General features: G+C 46.8%; 2 protein-coding genes across 2 annotated transcripts; one reads left to right on the top strand and one right to left on the bottom strand.

The window, feature by feature from the left end:
- The first annotated feature begins 7,414 nt into the window (after positions 1–7,414).
- Positions 7,415–7,932, top strand: LOC121404397. The gene is made up of 2 exons (XM_041593738.1): positions 7,415–7,825; positions 7,894–7,932. Exon 1 carries the CDS (start codon positions 7,421–7,423, stop codon positions 7,721–7,723), a length of 303 nt encoding a protein of 100 aa, XP_041449672.1. The 5' UTR covers positions 7,415–7,420; the 3' UTR covers positions 7,724–7,825; positions 7,894–7,932.
- Positions 7,933–16,837: 8,905 nt separating this feature from the next.
- On the bottom strand, positions 16,838–17,260 carry LOC121404394. The gene has a single exon (XM_041593735.1). It carries the CDS (start codon positions 17,258–17,260, stop codon positions 16,838–16,840), a length of 423 nt encoding a protein of 140 aa, XP_041449669.1.
- Positions 17,261–18,650: the final 1,390 nt, after the last annotated feature.

Below are 18,650 nucleotides of genomic sequence, written 5' to 3'. Positions count from 1 at the left end.
TAAATGAATACAAAAAAAAAAAACTCGTCGGTATCCCCGGAAGGTCCTCCACCTCCCAGAATTTGGTGAGAAGCTTCTCGAGTCGGACGTCCGAATCTAACGAGAGCTTCGTGGAAGGCGGAAACCGTCCGAGTCGAGTCAGCTGATACCGGACCGGATAGGACCCATCCGAAGATGGTCTCTTGTCCTAGCAGCAAGCCGCAAATGTCAGACCGGAAAAAGCACATCAATCTGCGAGATTCGGTGGAAGGAGGGGTCTGCCAGTGGGAGGTTTGGAAGCTTGTCCAAGAAGTGCTGCGGTATCGGGTATGAAGGAAGGTTACCTGCTAATTGAGGCAGAACATATGCAATGGTCTCGATTTTGAGGGCCCCGATCATGAAGTGACAGCGCCTTTGCGCCTTAGCCGCTACGGTTTGGTTTAAACCTGCGACTTGAGCCTGTATGGCTTCGAACGGTGGCTTAATAATGTTAAAGAGACGTTCAGTGATGAACGTCGCCTCGGAGCCTGAATCAATCAGTGTGCGGGCACGGAAATTGGTCCCCAGGTGACAAATATTAATGAGTGCCGTTCCCAGAAGAACGGTACTTGTGCTGGAGGCGAAATAGCTCTGTACGTTGGGCTGAGGTTCGGATGAGCTGGGGGCTTAGGCGGATGTCAAAGCCGCCACGCTGGATGAAGGAGCGGCACGATGCGTGTGATGCCTGGCCCCACAAGTGGAACAATTGTGGCTGCTGGAGCAGTCGCGAAGCAGATGACCTCTTGCGAAGCAATTTAGGCACAGCTGCTTTTTCTTAATGCAGTTGGAACGTGCATCAGCGGACATGTTGAGAAAGCAGGGACAAACTCAAATCGGGTGATTCTCTTTGGAGCAGAGGTCACACGTTCGCTTCTTCGGACTCACTTGGGTATTGAAAGAGTGAACCTTGTTTGGCGTCGGACTGCCTTGCGAACGGAATGGATTGGAGTGGTTTCGAGAGGTGGGTGGATTTTGGACGCCTTTGGAGGGTGGCGGATTCGTAGCCCCTTGTGAGGTGGAAGGGTCGCTCCCAATAGCCTCGAGCGTCAGATAGCGCTGAGTGAGGAAGGAGTCGATTTCCTTCCAGGGCGGCACCTCTTTTTTGTCCGTTACGGACGCTTCCCACAACGCCCGGCTCAACTTCGGCAATTTGGAAGCGCAGATGGTGACCAGCAGACTATCCCAGTTATCCGTGCAGACGTTGGAGACTGCTTCCGCATTTAGGACTCCTTGCATCGTACTTTGAAGATCCTTCAAGGCATGACTGCACTCGGAAGGTACGCGGGGAAAAAAGAGGAGGATGTTAATTTCGTTGGTCACCAGAAGTTGATTATTTTCATATCCGCTGCGGAGAGCCAACCATGCGGACTCGAAACCGTCATTGGTGAGGTGGGATTTTATACGATGGCCTTCGGGTCACCCCGGGTCTTCTCGGTGAGGTAGTACAGCTTCTCTACCGGAGACAATCTAGGATTGTTGATCACGACCGCAGTGAACAGATCCCGGAATGTGGGCCAGCGGACGTAGTCCCCTGAGAATACCTCAATGTTGACGGGAGGAAGTCGACAGCCGCTCTGTTGGACTGGCTGTGAAGAAGGAAGAACTTTGGATGTGGCCAGTTGAGCATTGAGGTCACTGAGGCACTGCTCAAATACCCCATAGCATTCGCCGTATGTTTCACGGATGTCCGCTTGGACTTCTGGATCCTCGTCAGTCATCACCGCGGAGCAGGCCTTGTACTCGGCCTCGACGTCCGTCCACATGCTTAGGATTTGGCCTCGACGGACCTCGGACAGAGAGGCGGATGGGGCGGCGGTGATGCGCTCTGCCAGGTGCGACAGTCGGCCAATAGCGGCGATCAATTTGGTCCGAGCGACTGAGGTGGCGGATTGAGCCATTGTGATGCAGTGGCGAGAGCTGACGGGGCTGCTGACGAAGGAGCCCTTCGGATCTTGTTTGGTCACAGCTGGAACCTTAAGAGTGACAGGAGACGGGAAAAGAACCGATTTGGTCATTGCCGCAGGGCTGCTACTGGCTGCTCTCGGAATGAGGAGTGCCGTGATTCTCTGAGTCGGCGTAGTTCCGGAGGCGGACGAGGTACGTAGCCGGTTATAAGAGGTCACAGGCAAAAGCTGGTTGCCGTCCTTGTGACCTTTTGGCATATTCCGAACTCACACACGCACAGAAAATCGGATTTGGAAGTCTTGGAGGGACAGAAGACTGAACTGAGTGGAATTCCAACAGAACGACACCAGGAAACAAATATAACCCACTTATGGAAGGCTGTCAGGAAAAAGGCCTCGAGCTTGCTGGAAAACAATAGTCGGGTCGACTCGGATTTTTGGAGATCACCGTGAAGTGATATTGCGCTGAGCCTAGGAGAGGACCGGTCACACTGATTTGGGCAATATTTTGCAAATACTGTTAGTGCGGGCTCCTCCGTTTACCTCTTTGACGCAGTCGTGATCAGAACTGGGTTATTTGCGGATGGACGGCGGACGGAATGGCATTTATATCCTCGATAGTTGATTGGAATGGACGATAGTTTGCTCTTTATGTCTTTTTGGATCGATAAAGTGCAGATAAACCTAGTCGCCGTAAGCGTTACCGGAAGCTACAGTCAAGAATATGACTGCGGAGTGGGCGCTGGAGAACTATCGGGCGAAATACCGAAGAAAAAAAGAAAAAATCGGAAAACGGATGACGAAACGGTTTAAATTAGAAATCGTGGATCGTTCAATTTATTTCTTGTAGTGTCGGTGTGTTTGTTTGGAAATTGTCTTTTTATTTTTTATTAATTTATTCGGAGAGTGGACGATGTTGGAGTTGGGGTAGCGATCGTGAAAAGTGGCTGGAGTGCACGAATTGTACAAAACCGCGAATTTTATATTAAAATTGGCACTTGCGCGGAGTATGTATGTAGTGTATGGAGTACGGTATTTTTCTACGGCGGTGGTATTTTTATTGTATGGAATTATGTTATGTATATAGTTGGCAATATATTGCGGCCAACTATGGCAATAAATGTATGAATGTATGGAAGTAAACATATGTTGTGAGGTCCTATTTCAGGCTGCATCAGTCTGTCCAGGGTCCGCTACAAGAAAATTTGTAGTTTGTTGGTGACTTCAGGTGTCGCGCTGGCTTGAAAAATGCTGTAGGCAAGCGAGAAATGATGAAGCGAGAGTTTTTATTTTCTAGTTTCTTGGTTTTATTCAGTATTCTTTTTCATTCAATTTAATTCTTTTACGTTGCTACTCTGACTCGTAGTTGAATGGTGCGCTGGTGGACTGCGTAGTGCAGTGTCTTGGGTGTGTGACTGAGGGACTGCGTAGTGCAGTGTCTTGGGTGTGTGACTGAGGGACTGCGTAGTGCAGTGTCTTGGGTGTGTGACTGAGGGACTGCGTAGTGCAGTGTCTTGTTTTCGGGCTGATGGACTGCCTGCTCTTTCGGCCGATCTTGGCCCTTTTATGCAGCTGGCGATCTGAGACCCGGAAATAATTGCTTATTGCTAACTTTGATTATTGGTGACAATAATTGTGGGGCGTGGTAAGTGGGTCGAAGCTGGGTGCTTCGTTGACAATTGCTTAGTGGATCAGTGTGTTTTTGCTGAGAGTGTTTAGCTGAGGCTGCATCGCAGTAGGTGCGGGCTGCAGTTGGGAAAGGTGATATCTGAATTTGGGTCAATGTTTCGAGGCCGAGTGGTTGCGAAATATCGCCAAGAAGTGGGTGACCGAGAATTTCGTGCTGTGGTTTTCGCTGATCGAGAGTTCTTAATTTTAGTAATTCCGTGCGTTGCTTAAGACTATTTTATTTCCCGGAGGTGCTGACACACCGCTATTTGTGGAGAACCGTGGTTAGAGCCATTGTTCGTTAGCTCTGGGTATATCAGTTAGATTATTGTCTCCCGCCAGCGTGGATGCGCTGACCCTCCGCCGTTTGTGACGAGCCATGGCTAGAACCATGGTTCGTTACAATGTGTGGTTATAAGTATGGAAATAAAACACTTAATTTTAATTGCAGTTGCACTCGGAATGTGCCAGTGTATATTTTTATTGGGGTGGGTCGTGCATGGAATGTACTTGTAGAGACACGGATGCAGATGTGTGTGTATGTACGCAAGCCGCTCTCAAGGGCTGGAATGTGCGTACATACATATGTTCGGAATGCACTTGGTTTGAATTAATTTTTATTTGGTTAATATGTCCGCAAATCATGGACAGACACAAGGAATCGAAAGAAGCTACCGTAGCACTGGTAGTTGGAGGTGAATGACGGGAGAACGGCCGGAATCGCCGATAATATGGCGGTGTCGAAAAAGGAAGAGACACGGATAGCGGATGGCACAGAATGAAGAAATAAGTACATATATAAGAATATATATATATAAGAATATATATATGTACTTATGTCGCAGAACTCGGACTTTTCGGAATTTTGGAACACAAATCGCGAATGGAAGGGATTTGTGGCACACGAAAATCGTACTTATCTTGGGATCCTGGTGGTGAAGGCGATGCCGTGCTCGAAGGCTGGATATGGTTGGGGAAGGCGAAGTAAATCCGGCTCGAAGGACCAATGTTTGAGCGAAGAGGCGATGCGAAGTCGCACGATTTGATTGATGATTTCCCACAGATAAATACAAGAGGCAGCTAGTTCCAATTTCTTCAAAGTGTACAGGTTTATTCGTAGGGTAAATTCGTATATATATATAGTCGCGTGCAACAGCCAGCCGTTTTGCTTAGGGTGGAAAAGCGAATTAAATGAATTAAATGATCGGTGGCACTCAAGCTGCCGAGGGCTGTCGGCGGCGAGAGCGGGAGCGTGGGCGACCGCTTGTGTAGCTGGAACACTAACAGCGATGTGTGGCTGGAATGCCCACAGAGCGGTTGCCCCGCCAGCGCCGTCCTCACTCTGAACTGCTTTAATATATTCAAATGCGTCCGTAAAGAATTTAGTTTTGTAATATTTTTGTCTCTTAGCATTTCTTAATCTAAAAAATCTTTCACTCGCCTCGTCTCAGTATTTTTTAGGAATATAATTTGTATTTACAGATAATTTTATGGTATTATTTGATATTATTTTTTTGGTTGAATTATTTAGGTTTTCTAATGTGCTAATTTTAATCTTAGAGAAATCCTCGATTACTCTTTTGTGTACAATTTTATTGCTAGGTTTGATAGAGTAGTTCGAAATATCAATAACTATAGGGAAATGGTTGCTGTTTGAAATTTTAGAGTTTTTAGATTAGATTTTAGATTAATTTACCAGTGTAATGTCTAGTGCTGAAGAATAATTTGGATTGGGTGAACAAGTTGGAGAGCCATTATTTATGCAAAAAAAAACTGAATTCAATAAAGCTCTCTTCAAATAATTACCTCTAGCATTCTGTATGATGTTTCCCCATATGGACGATTTGGCTTTAAGGTCCTTCATTCCCCCTATAAAAGTCAGGCCATTTAACGAAGCTGCTTTAGTAAATATATTCTTACATCCTGATTCAAAAGTTTGTAGATCGATGTTTGGGGCACAATACACACTAAAAATATTTATGTTTTGGGAGAGATTTTCTGTACTTAGACCTATGACTTCAAGACTTGTATTGCATTTCAAAATTTTAAATTGTATATTTTTCTTTATATAAATTCCAACACCTCCGTAACCATCCTACCCCTCTTTACAGATAAAGTTGAAATTTAATAAACTACACATGGCATTGGTTTTAATCCAAATTTCAGATATTATGGCAATATCAATGTTATGGTTAATCAAGAAAATTTCTAGTAGATGCTTATTATTATTTGTAGTAAGACTTTGAATGTTGTATTGTAGTATTTTCATTTGAGATAGTTAGAATCAATGTAAATAAAAAAAAAGAACTAAAGAAAATAATAGATATATAAAGGGAGAAACAAAAAATTAATCAAATTAAGAGTCTTGAAATTAATAAATATTAGTTATACATTTTACTTAAATCAATTTTACAGTTTGTTTGCAAAATTGTTGCATTTAGTTCCTCTAGGAATTTTCTAGTATCTATATTCATATTATTGTTGTTTGTATCTGTAAGAAAATGGGAGATGTCTAGAGAAAGCTTGTTAAGGCTTTTTTTTTCAGCTGTGTTAAGAGCCGTCTCATGTTGTATATTATTTCTGGATGTTCAGGGAGTGAATCGTTCACTTGGAACATATTCATGCTCTCTTAAACATTCTGCCAAGCTTTTATTGTGTTTTGTGCATTTAGACTTTCCGTATTTTTATATTTGTTGTTTTTAACAATTTTGTTAAAGGGTTTAAAAGAATGTACAGTTTCTGCCGTGGAAGGCCGGCGAAAATCCTCCAGCTGAACCCTCCCCGAGGGTGCCGGCTGGGCAATGGGCACTGCATTATCCCGGATCGGGTAATGCACTGTCGCTTGCTCTGTCCGAGGTAATGCAGTGTCTAGCCAAGGCCAGGTCCAGGTCCTCCCGACCAAAATTGGGGGAACTGAACCATGGCCATGGCTGGAGGTGCCTGGCGGGTAGGCATAAAACGCTAGGGGTGGTTCCCCCGATAAACATCAGCTACGTATGGACCTTCGGGCCTAGTATGGAGCGGACAGACGGTCCAACACGGGTTGGGATGTCAACCCAAACGTCGATGGAAAGCGTGAATGCTACCAACGGCGGGCACGGGGAGGAGCAATCCTCTCTGCGTGTCACACCGCGGACACGGCGGGAGCAGGTCATGTCAGTTGTAATGCTACTGCCACAGAACAGACTCACTCCAAGCTACTCAGACCTTGAGAGCGTGCTCTCCGTCAGCAAGACGGAGGAAGACAGCCTTCTCCGCTCACATGAACGTGGTTCCACCTCCCTGCGTAGGAAAGGGCCGAAGCGTTCCAGGGAGGGGCAATACGAGGCAGCGCTCAAGATCCAAAGCTGGCTCCAAGGCAGAAAGGACATCTTCCAAGAAGTGAAGTCCCAGCCAGCCTGGGTTGAGCAGAAGGTAGAGGAGGGCTGTTTACACTTTGCGCAGATGCCGCAATTGAAAGCGACGAAGGGCGAATTTGCCAACAAGGTGGAGGAGACTCCCGCCACCAAAAGGCAACGCTCGACCGAGAGCCCCATTAAGGACACTCCGGCGAGCAAGAGGCAACGCGGGCCAAAGGGGCACGACCTCCAGCCAAAACGGCAAAGAAGCCTTAGCCCAAGGCGAAGGTCAATGAGGTGACCAAACGACACCTGAACGTGGCACTCATTTACCGGAGCGACGAGAATGGCAAGATGACGTTGGCGCGGTGGAAGATGGTGCACGCGCAGCTCGTCGAATCGCTGTTCGGAAGAATGGTGGAGGACCCAACGGACCCCATGCCCACGTTTGATGGTGCTGGGTGCCTGAACGGGGTCAAAATACTGAAATGTATGGACGACCCCAAACTCAAGTGGCTGACGCAAACGGTCTGCCAACTGGAGGCGTTGTGGGAGGTGGTGGACAAGAAGATAATCCCGTCCATACCAAGGGCGAAGATACTCTTCCGCATCGCAATCCAAGGGGACCGTGCGCTGAGGCTGCTACAGCGGCTGAACCCAGACGTGCTAACTGCGAACTGGAAGATCCTGCACATTGGGAGCCCACTACCCCAGGAGGGGGGACAAAGTGCGATGCTCCAAATCAGCAAGGAGGTAGAGGACCTGCTGTACCCCAGATTCGATAAGATGGCGTGAGGCATGGGTAGTGAATACCTTCGCCTCAAAAAGCGCCACCCCGACGACAATGCTGTGGCCGGACTAAAGTCCTCCAATTATAACCTTTTCCACTCACCATCGGTAAGCAGGAACAGAATCGCCGTACTCGTACGAAAGGGCATCCATGCTTACCTTTTGTCTCACTACAGCACTGACGACCTGACTGCGGTGATGCTAGAAAGCGAGGAAAAGCACATTATGGTAGCTTCCTGCTATAAGGCACACGATAGGCCAGCTCCACCGGAAGAGCTAAGGAGTCTGGTGGCCGAAGCCAGCCTGAAAGACCGGCAACTTCTGGTTGGTACGGACGCCAATGCCCACCATAGCGTGTGGGGAAGCCCCGACATCAATGACAGAGGTGAGTCACTTCTAGACTTCATACTATCAACTAACCTAGATGTAGCAAACGTAGGGGAGGAACACACCTTCGTAGGTCCCACCTCGTCTAACGTACTAGATCTAACACTCGTAACGGGAAAGAGTTCTTTGGTATCTGGCTGGAGAGTCCTTGAAAGACCATCCTTCTCAGACCACAAGTACATTCAATTCAAGTGCGAATTTAAACACTCTCCAAAGATAACTGTTTATAGAAACCCCCGGAACACAAACTGGGAAAAGTTTAAAAAAACAGTTACTTCGAAGCTCGCGACTCGCCCGGGCACAGTGAAATCCCCGGAAGACATAGAAACGTCCCTAGAGACCCTGTCCAAGGAACTACTGGATGCGTACCACGCATCATGCCCACCCTCGAGAACGAAAAAGAGGACCAAAGCACTCTGGTGGAACCGGGACTTATCGCTTCAAAGAAACAACCTCAAAGAATTCTTCAAAATCGCCAAACAGGCGAACGAGGAGATAATCAATGAGGAATACAAAACCCTACTCAGGGAGTACAAGGAGGAAATACGTAGGGCACAAAGAAACTCGTGGAGGAACTTCTGCTCCAATATCGAGAAAGTCCCAGAAACGGCTAGACTTCGGAAGCTGCTATCAAAGTAACCTACCATACAGAGTCAGCTGAAGCGAGAAGATGGACAGTGGACTGAGGGCAGTGAAGAAGCCCTAACAGCACTAATGGAAGCTCACTTCCCAGGATGCACCGAGGTTGCTGACGCTACAACGCATCAGGACCTAGTAACTGAGGAAGACAGGTCCCCCAACAGGTCTCATATCGTCTAAGAAAATCCACTGGGCTATAGACTCCTTTGCGGGTACAAAAGCACCTGGACTAGACGGTATATTCCCAGCCATGCTACAGGTGACCAACGACGTGATCACCCCATGGCTCTCTGCAATATACTCAGCTTGCCTGAGCACAGGCTATATCCCTATCCAATGGAGGACCTCGGGGATTGTCTTCCTTCCAAAGGCAGGAAAGTGCAGCCATATGAGCCCCAAGGATTATAGACCGATAAGCCTCACCTCCTTTCTACTCAAAACACTAGAAAAGCTGCTGGATCTACACATCAGGAATGATGTAGGAAGACTGATGTCAACCAACCAGCATGCCTACACCAAAGGGAAATAGGTAGAGACGGCACTGCACTCGCTAGTAGCCACCATCGAGAGAGCCCTCCATAATAAAAAGTATGCTCTAGGAGTGTTCGTAGACATATCCGGAGCATTCAGCAACGTCACTACGAACGCTATTATGGACCGCCTTGAAGCGACCAACACACATCCTGCAATCAACCTCTGGATAAAGAACCTTCTAAGTTGCAGACGGAAGTGGGGCACCGCTTCCATGGTGAGGGGGGCGCATAGAGGCACACCACAAGGTGGGGTCCTGTCGCCCCTCCTGTGGAACCTGGTGGTCGACGACTTAATAAAGAGATTCGAGAGGAGAGCCCCAAAAATAACAGCCTATGCAGATGACATAAGCATAATTATTACGGGAGTATGTCCATCGACCCTCAGCTCCATAATGGCATCAACACTCAGGGAGATATGTGAGTGGGCAGGAAAAGTAGGACTCAGTATCAACGCGGACAAGACGGATCTCATCCTCTTTACCAAGACATGCAAGGTACCGGCATGGATCCCTCCGAAAATTGATAAAACCAGGCTGACCCCGAAAGCACAAGTCAAATACCTCGGCATAGTACTGGATAGCAAGCTGGCATGGAGGCCCAATGTAGTGGAAGGGGTGAAGAAGGCCACCATTGCGCTATACGTATCCAAGAAGATGCTTAGCAGCACTTGGGGCCTGTCACCGGCACAGTTCAATTGGCCGAGACATGACCAGTATATCTGACTACATGATCCCCCAAACTGGCCTGGATGTAAAAACAACCTCATATATGGGACCCGACGATTGGAAAGGGGTCGGGACCAGACTCAACACCTCAACATCTACACTGACGGCTCCAAGATGGAAGGAGGAGTAGGAGCAGGCATATACTGTACAGACCCTGAGATAAGGCTGTCCTATAAGCTACCGGACCAATGCAGCATATTCCAGGCGGAAGTCTTCGCCATACGGAAAGCGGCAGAGGCTGCTCAGTCTATGGATCGTCCACACGACGTGATCAACCTGTTCGTAGACAGCCAGGCGGCGATAAGATCCATGCAGTCGTCGGCGGTCAGTTCCAGAAATGTCTTGGCAAGCAGGGAGGCACTAGATACCCTAAGCACGACAAAGTCAGTGCGGATCTACTGGGTTCCCAGCCACCAAGGCATCGATGGCAACGAGATGGCGGTCGGTCTGGCTAAGGACGGCGTCGGGCTGGCAAACGACAGAACTGAGAACGTGCCTGTCTCCCTTAGAACGCTCCAAAGCGATTTAGAGAAACGGGCCGACACACAGGCAAGAAGCAAGTGGAGCAGAACCACCACCTGCAGAACCTCAAAAACCATGTGCAAGGAGCGCAATAGGAAACTCAGCCACTACATACTGCACCTCCCACGGAAGGACTGCAGAGTGTTGGTGGGAATACTCACAGGTCACTGTCTGGCCGCGGAACATGCTGTCAAACTAGGCATCACCAACAGTGGCAACTGCAGGAAATGCGAGGAATCCGGGGCAACTGAAACCCTGGAACATCTCATCTGCAACTGCCCGGCTCTCTCAAGGGCTAGGAGAATATACCTGGGCGCCCCGGTACTGGCATCACTGGAAGATGCCTCCAAGAGGACGCCAGGGGAACTGCTAGCCTTTGCCAAAAACACTTCGATCCTCAAGGACTTCAAAACTTCATAAATATACTCGAAAGGTTCATACTCCCTCATCTGGACAACTAAGGGCCATATTGGCCTATGCGTGGCCCCGTGAGGGCCGTCTGGGTTAACCTAACCTAACCTTTCTGCCGTGGAAAACATGTGGTTTTGCAACAGTATATTTTCATTTGTCGATTTTTGCCAAAAAGGTTGCGGAAAAGAATCGTGATCAAAAATATCAACTGATTCCGTCTTGCCAAACAGCGCCGGATATCTAGTTTTGACCTCCAATCTAGATAAATTTTCCACCGTCATACATTTTTTTATAGCATACGCTCGCTTTCTAGCAGGACAAAAAACAGATGTAGCTACATGATTTTCTTTGCAATTTGCAGAGATCACATCAGTACAGATAGCTTCTAATGAATGCGAATGCTCTGCTTGTTTGCAATGTTGAGCAAAATGTCCAAACCTATAGCATCTATAACATTGACTAAAGGGAACATAATGTATCACTGGTACTTTTGTATAAAGAAATGCAACTTCTGAAGGAATTTGTGCAACTTTAAACAAGAGTTTAAGTCTTGAAGTTGTAACAAATAAATCTTTGTTATTCTTATCTCTTGTTTTAATTCTAATCAATTTCTCAAAAGGAACCGGAGAGTCGATGTATTCAGCTAATAATTTGTCAGAAATGGATGTTGGTATATTAAAAATTAGACCCGTTTTAAAAACGAAATGATTAAAAATTTTAGGTTCATAACCATGATTCTTTAAATTAATCATCACAAAATTGATTGGCACTCATTGAGTTTTTAAATTCAATTTTACATCTGCCAAAGCCTATCTTTGACACAGTCAGAACACAGTCAACTTTCAGTTTCATTAATATACAACTAAGATCATTGGGGTTAATGGGAAATCTTTTTGATTCACTTTCTTTGCCAGTAATTTTGTCTAAATACACTATGTAGGGTCCCTTGTATTTGTCATCGTAAAATATATTCACTTTTTTTTCTTGAGCTACTTTTGTTTTCTTTTCCATACTCGTTTTTGTTCCAGAAATTTCTGACATTTCTGTCGCCATATTTTTTTCTTCACACCTAACCTTAAATTTTTTTGTTACTTGTTCAACATAATTATTTTTTCCAGATTCCTGTTTTGATCCAATCGTATCGGCCTCAGTAACCTCCATTTCTTCATATTCGCTACTGAAGTCACTGTGATCATCAGATTTTCCTCTTTTAGAAGTTAATCTTGCTTTTTTAGCTTCTGAATATTTTGAATCCGTGGTCAGGAGTTTCTCCTTGGCCATGGAGGCCATCTTGTGTTTTTGTTTGTAACTAATGTTATATTTGTTGGTTTTTATCACTTTAACAAAAAAATATTTGCCAAAAATAAATTTATTCTATATTCAGAAACAGAAAATATATTTGACTTGTTTTTTTGACGTTTAATTTTTATTTTTGTTTGTATTTCCGCACCAGACTGTTCACCTTTAAGGTTTGATTCCGACTGTCTGGCGCATTTTGCTTTCAGCTTTTGGATGTATAGGATGAAGGTAGCTACGGCTCTATATAGACGTCTTCAGTCCGAAAAGTAATCCACTGCAAAATCAAAATGCTTTAGTTTCGTTATTATGAAAACATGCTTACGTAATTCGGATTGGTCGTTATTTTGACATCTTGCTGTGGCCATTTATCTTCCGATTGTCTAAGGAATTGTGGGCCTTGGATCCACCTGGATGCATCGGGAGTTTTGAAGAATTTTGTAGCTGAGTCTGCAACGTTTTCCTTCGTAGGAATCCAGCGCCACTGTTTACGGCTGGTGTTATCTATGATCTCACCAACTCTATGCATAACAAAGGATTGAAATTTTCGAGGGTCCATAGTTAACCATTGAAGAACGGTTTTAGAGTCGGACCAGTATGTGCTTGAATTGATTCTAAGTCCTCGAGTGTTCATGGTTCTTTTTGCTAGTCCCACGCCAAAAGCTCCATGCGTGGTATTGAGACGGGTTTCAATGGTGTGACTTTACATTTGGCTGCAACTAATACCGTGTCGATGTCCTCTCCTCTCTTTATGCGAAGGTAGGTGACTGCGGCATAGGCGTCTTCACTAGCGTCTACGAATGTATGCAAGTCACTCTGGTCTGCATTTGGCAGCAGGTATGAGTAGTAGCGAGGGAATTCCAGTTCTCCAGCTTGAAGAAGTACGCTTTTCCATTGTGTCCAAAAAATAAGGAGTGTATTTGGAATCTCTGCGTTCCATGTTATACCAGCTCGCCAGAGTTTTTGGAGACCATCTTCAGACCAATAGTGTAGCATGATAGCAAGCCCAGTTGGTCGAATACGGACATCAATACTTGTAAGGCTTCGCGTTTTGTTGGAGCTGTTTCACCATTCAAAACGTCTCTTTTCAATCTTGCAAATCTAAAAATATACATAACGAGAAGGAACGTGTGAGTCGCTTCTTGGGACGCGACTCTACTTATACCCGTACTCAGTCAGTATATACATTTTTGAGCATATGATTTTTTAGAATTTTAGAATAAAAAAAAAATGTTAAATTTTACATTTTTTTGCTACATCTGTTATCTACATCTACATCTGGCGAAATTTTGAAATATACTTGTAGCAGTGTGATATCACATGAGTCTGGAAAACGAATTTGGTTTCTCTAGCTCTTATAGTCTCTGAGATCCAGGCGCTCATCGAGACGGACAGACGGACGGACGGACAGACCGACGGACAGACGGACATAGCTATATCGACACGGCTATTGATGCTGATCAAGAATATGTATACTTTATGTGGTCGGAAACATTTCCTTCTTTGCGTTGCACACATCCACTTTTACCACAAATCTAATATACCCCTTAACTCTTTATTGAGTACGGGTATAAAAACGTCTCTGGAGGGTTCCCAGTACATACCAAGCACCTTTTCGGGCCCCCCTAATTCTTTTGGGTGTTGGTAATCCAATTGTCGTTCTCCAAAGTATTGAAGTACAGGGGTCGAGTTGGAGCTCCAGTTTCTTATGGTGAATCCTCTCTTGGTATGGATGTCTCGGATTGTGGATGCAACTGCAATTGCTTCATCGTCGTCTTCGTAGCTGTCAATGCGATCGTCTACGTAGTGCGCTTTTGTAATGAACTCGTATGCTCGTGGATTTAGATTTTTGAATTCCTGTGCGTTTTTGTCGCGGACATGGTGAGAAATGCAAGGGGCGCAGCTAATTCCAAATGTCATTGAGCGCATGACGAATATTTTTGGAGTCTGATTATCCTTGTGGAACCATAAAAATCGTTGCGCATGCGTGTCGCTATCTTGAATGTTAATCTGATGAAACATTTCGGCAATGTCTGCACACACGGCTATTCTGCCGACTCTGAATGCCATTAGGACATCGATTAACGGAATAAGATAGTCAGGTCCGTTTAAAATAAAATCATTAAGTGATTTTCCATGGCTCTTGGCTGCTGCATCCCAGACTAGCCTTATTTTACTTGGTTTATTCGGATTTAAAGCAATAAAGATCGGTAAATACCATACGCGATCCATCTGCTTAGCTGCGTCTTTGGGCTCAAGTTCAAAAGCGTACCCTTTTGATATCAGATTATCAATTTGGACCTGTATTTTTTCGAACAGGTCTGGGTCTTTTCTGATTTTAGCTCGTAGACATTCAAGGCGCTTCATAGCGGCGGAGTAGCTTTCCGGCAGAATGGCTTCCTTATCTCGCCAAAGCAGGCCGGCTTGATAATGGCCGTTTACCTTTTTACAAGTATCCTCGCGAATACGCATAGCCTTTTTGTCATCTTCAGAGTGGAGCTGCCGTGGTGTGCTTGGATCTACGTTAAAATCTCCTTAACCGCTTTGTCGATTTCACTCCAATTACAGCTACAATGATGCAAGGAAATATGTCTGTTTGTATTAATTGTTCCTTGGATGCTCCATCCTAGTGTACACTTCGATGCGATGGGTGCATTTCCAAAGTCCAGTTATTGGCACCAATTAGCAGCATTGGTTGTGCGTTGGAGTACGATTTTATTGGCAATCCTTGGAGGTGGGAATATTCGTTGCACAGTTTGATGACATCGACGCTTTGTTTTGGTAGCGCGAGATTTTTGACTGAACGTACATTATTGAGCCATAGCATTTTGTGGCTTCCCGGTTCTGATATTTTAATGTGAGCTCTAGCGGATATATTCTCCATTCGAATGGTTTCGCTGGTCCATTGCAGGCAAAGAGGATCCGGAGTCGAGGAAACCTGAAGAATTCCCATAATGCTGTCATCAATAAGTGTGACGGATGAGCCTTCATCCAAAAAGGCGTAGGTGTCAAACTTAAATCCGTTTCCGTGTAGTGTGACGTTAAAAATTCGGAAGTATTGTTCTTTTATACTGCTTTCCTTAAGGTGGGCACTGACGAGTTCGCGAAGCAGTAAGGGGTTGTCCAGATGTGAGTTTAATTTGCAGGACTCCATAGTTGCACACGCGTTCCGTACTGCCATTGCAAAGTCTATAAGAGATTGCAATTTGTCTTTGTGTACGTTGATTTTTCTAATTTTATCAATCAAACGGTCAAGGATTTTTTCCGGTCGCCCAAAGAAGGTTTTTAGGGTATCGATCACTTCTTGGACTAATGCTGGCAGCAGCAGCTTATCGCGCACCAACTCAAAAGCTTTGCCCTTAAGACACTTCTGAAGCCGGAGCATTGCCGTTAAAGGTGGGTAGATCCGGTGGTAGCACTTTTCTTGCGGCTAACTGGGAGGCACTTGGTCCAATTGGTGGGAATGAAATAGCCTGTGTTCCCTGCTCCTGTGCAAGCACCATGTATTTCTTCTCTATGTACCTTTTTTCAGCTTCGCGTGTCTCTTCCAGCATTGCCAACATCAAGGAATTTGAGCTAGTATGTGTGTGTGTTTGCTCGGTCAGCTTGTGCAGATTTATTTCTGGAGGTGGCTTTGAAATATTGCAATTGACTTGGTCTACTTGCACGGTGTTCCAGGGATTGATGTTTTCCGGAACTTGGGGCCGTCTGCCACCTTTGCTGGTTGAAGCTTGATCACTTGCTGGGGCCTTGCATGCGGTGCATGTCCATTCCAACTGCAAACACAAACAGCAATGGTGCTGTTTACACCAACACAGTCAAAGTGGTGCCAAATCTTGCATTTGTTGCATTGCACCCAGTTTTGGATGCTTTCTACAGATGCCACAGACCGTATCATCTCGTTCTATAGGCATGTTTATATACACATATGTTATTGACTTGTGCAATTTAACTTGATTTTGCTGTGTGTTCCCACGTTGCTTGTATTCGGAGCGATCTACTACAGCAAGGTTCTTACACATACATGGCTTTTACACTTGTGTGTGTGTATTTTTGTTTGTTTTCATAGATACGCCATGGTGGGTGAGAATCTTTAAAAGACGTGACCGGCCCGTACCAGTCACCTAACTGGACTACCCCTTCGGGGCTTCCCAGCTAAACTCACCACACACAGCTACGCACCTCATTCCCCGAGGGATCACCGCAAAGTATTACTTTGCGGGAATGGGCTGCCTACTTTAGGCACTCTCCGCCAAGCGTCGCTCCCTTTCGCATCTTCTCAAATCGCTCTGGATGTCTCTAAGGGTGTCGCAGACGCGCTTCCAATTCTCCTCGGACTCCGTCATGTAGGCCATCAGCTCCTCTGGTGGTGGGACGAACCATGTTCTTGAGCGGTACCTCGTGCAGTGGTGATGACATTCTCCGGATCCTCGCTCTCATGCGGGCACTCGGGACATTCAGGGGTGTCATCGTGTTTAAACCTGTGCAGGTACTTCCAGTAGCCTCCGTGGCCCGTCAGGAATAGGGTCAGGTGATAACTCACCTCTCCGATTCGCCGCCCTATCCATGGCTCGATGTCTGGAACAATCCTGTGGGTCCATCTTCCATTAGTGGCTGTGTTCCTCCTTGCCTGCCATGTTGCTATCGACGCCAGTCTTGCCGATGCTCGGATGGTCTCTGCCATTCTTCCTAACTCCGAGCGCTCTGCGTATAGCTGCGTCATCAGCATACAACAGGATCGAGGCCACTACTCTTGACAGGAGTAGTCGCCGGCCTGCCTTTGGACCCCCAATGTTGGGGAGAATCCTCGACAGGGCTGCCTGCATCCTGGAGGCTTTCTGGCTGACGTACTCGAGGTTGGCACGGTAGCTCAATCGGTTGTCCAGCATCACGCCAAGATACCTTATTGAGTCCTGCGACTTCATAGTCGCACTTCCCACCTGGAAAGACGCATACTCCACCTTTTTCCTACTCGTGATGAGAACGGCCTCTGTTTTATGGCCGGCCAGGTCCAGTCCTGCACCCTCCATCCATCTAGATACGATCCGGACTGCCCCTCACGTCGTCGCCTCTATCGCCTGGAGCTCCTTGGCCACCTCGACCAGTGCTAAGTCGTCGACAAAGCCAATCAGCTGGCATCCTTGCGGAAGCTAGATTCTCACGACGTCATCGACGTCAGTGGATCTCCGGCTGTCACCTTGTAGAGCTTCGGTCCTTCCTCCTTATCCGGAGCAGGTAGGTGGGGATTCCCATTCTTCCGAGGGTCTCCTTGATCCGGGTCCAGTTCGCTGAGTTGAACGCATTACGGATGTCCAGGGTCACAACCGCGCAGTACTCCTTCATGCCAAATCTCCATCGGATGCCCTCGATCGCCTTATATGCGATGTCGGTGACCGCTCTGATGGCGTCGACCGTGGATCTGGCCTTCCGGAATCCATACTGGGATTCTGACAGAGCATCCTTCTCTTCGATCACTGCTAGTAGTCTAGAGTACAAGATCCTCTCCAAGACTTTACCGACGGTATCCAGCAGGCATATTGGGCGGTATCCTGACGGTTCCTCCAGGGGCTTGTTTCCTTTAGACAAAAGGATTAGGCGCTGCACCTTCCACTGCTTGGGAAAAACTCCTTCCCTTAGGCATATGTTGTAGGTTGCTCCAAGCTTTAAGGCCTTGTTGGGGATCCCGTCTGGTCCTGGGGCCTTCTTGTCTCCGACTCTCCGGATGGCTGTCGTCACCTCCTCTGCGGAAATCGGCTGCCACAGTTCGTGGTCTTGGCGGTGTGGGTGTGGGTGGGTGTGGGTGCTGTGGAAAAAGTGCCTTCACGATTCTACGAAGTAGCATCGGGCACGTTACTTCCGGCGTTTCCTGGATTCTGATCTTCTTGGTGACGACCTTGTATGCCGTCCCCCAAGGGTTTATATCCGCCTCCTCGCATATCTGCTTAAAGCAGGACGACTTGCTGCTCTTTATTGCTCGCTTAAGGACTCGCTTGGCTGCACGGAGATCGTCTCCCAACGTGTCGAACTCTGGGAGAACCCCGCGCTCCCTGGTAGCATCTCCTCGACCATAGGCATGCTTTCCTGAGCTGGCCGATCTCTTCGTTCCACCAGTAGCAGGGTGCTCCTCGTCTGCTCGGCTTCCTTCGCGGCATTGCAGCGTCGTACGCCTCCTCTAGGCGTATTGCAAGTTGCAGATGCAGGCTATCTGCCGTTTCCCCCATTGGGCTCCAGTTGGCGTCGCGAAGACACTCCTTGAACGTTTCCACGTCCAAGTGGTTGTCCTTCCATCTGGGCCCGGTCGTCTTCGCACGCTGTCTCCTTCGACTTTCTTCGCAGTCAAAATGGATCGCCTGGTGGTCGCTAAACGTGAACTCCTCGCTTACTCTCCATGTAGATTTCCTACAGATTAAAACTGCTCAT

This window comes from Drosophila obscura, unplaced genomic scaffold (genome assembly GCF_018151105.1).
Source record: "Drosophila obscura isolate BZ-5 IFL unplaced genomic scaffold, ASM1815110v1 contig_199, whole genome shotgun sequence".
Taxonomy (NCBI): domain Eukaryota; kingdom Metazoa; phylum Arthropoda; class Insecta; order Diptera; family Drosophilidae; genus Drosophila; species Drosophila obscura.
This window is presented reverse-complemented; position numbering and strand designations above follow the sequence as displayed.

Excerpts from the sequence above, each read along its gene's own strand:
- LOC121404394 (XM_041593735.1), bottom strand. The coding sequence starts at position 17,260 with ATGGAGGGTGCAGGACTGGACCTGGCCGGCCATAAAACAGAGGCCGTT.
- LOC121404397 (XM_041593738.1), top strand. The coding sequence starts at position 7,421 with ATGGACGACCCCAAACTCAAGTGGCTGACGCAAACGGTCTGCCAACTG.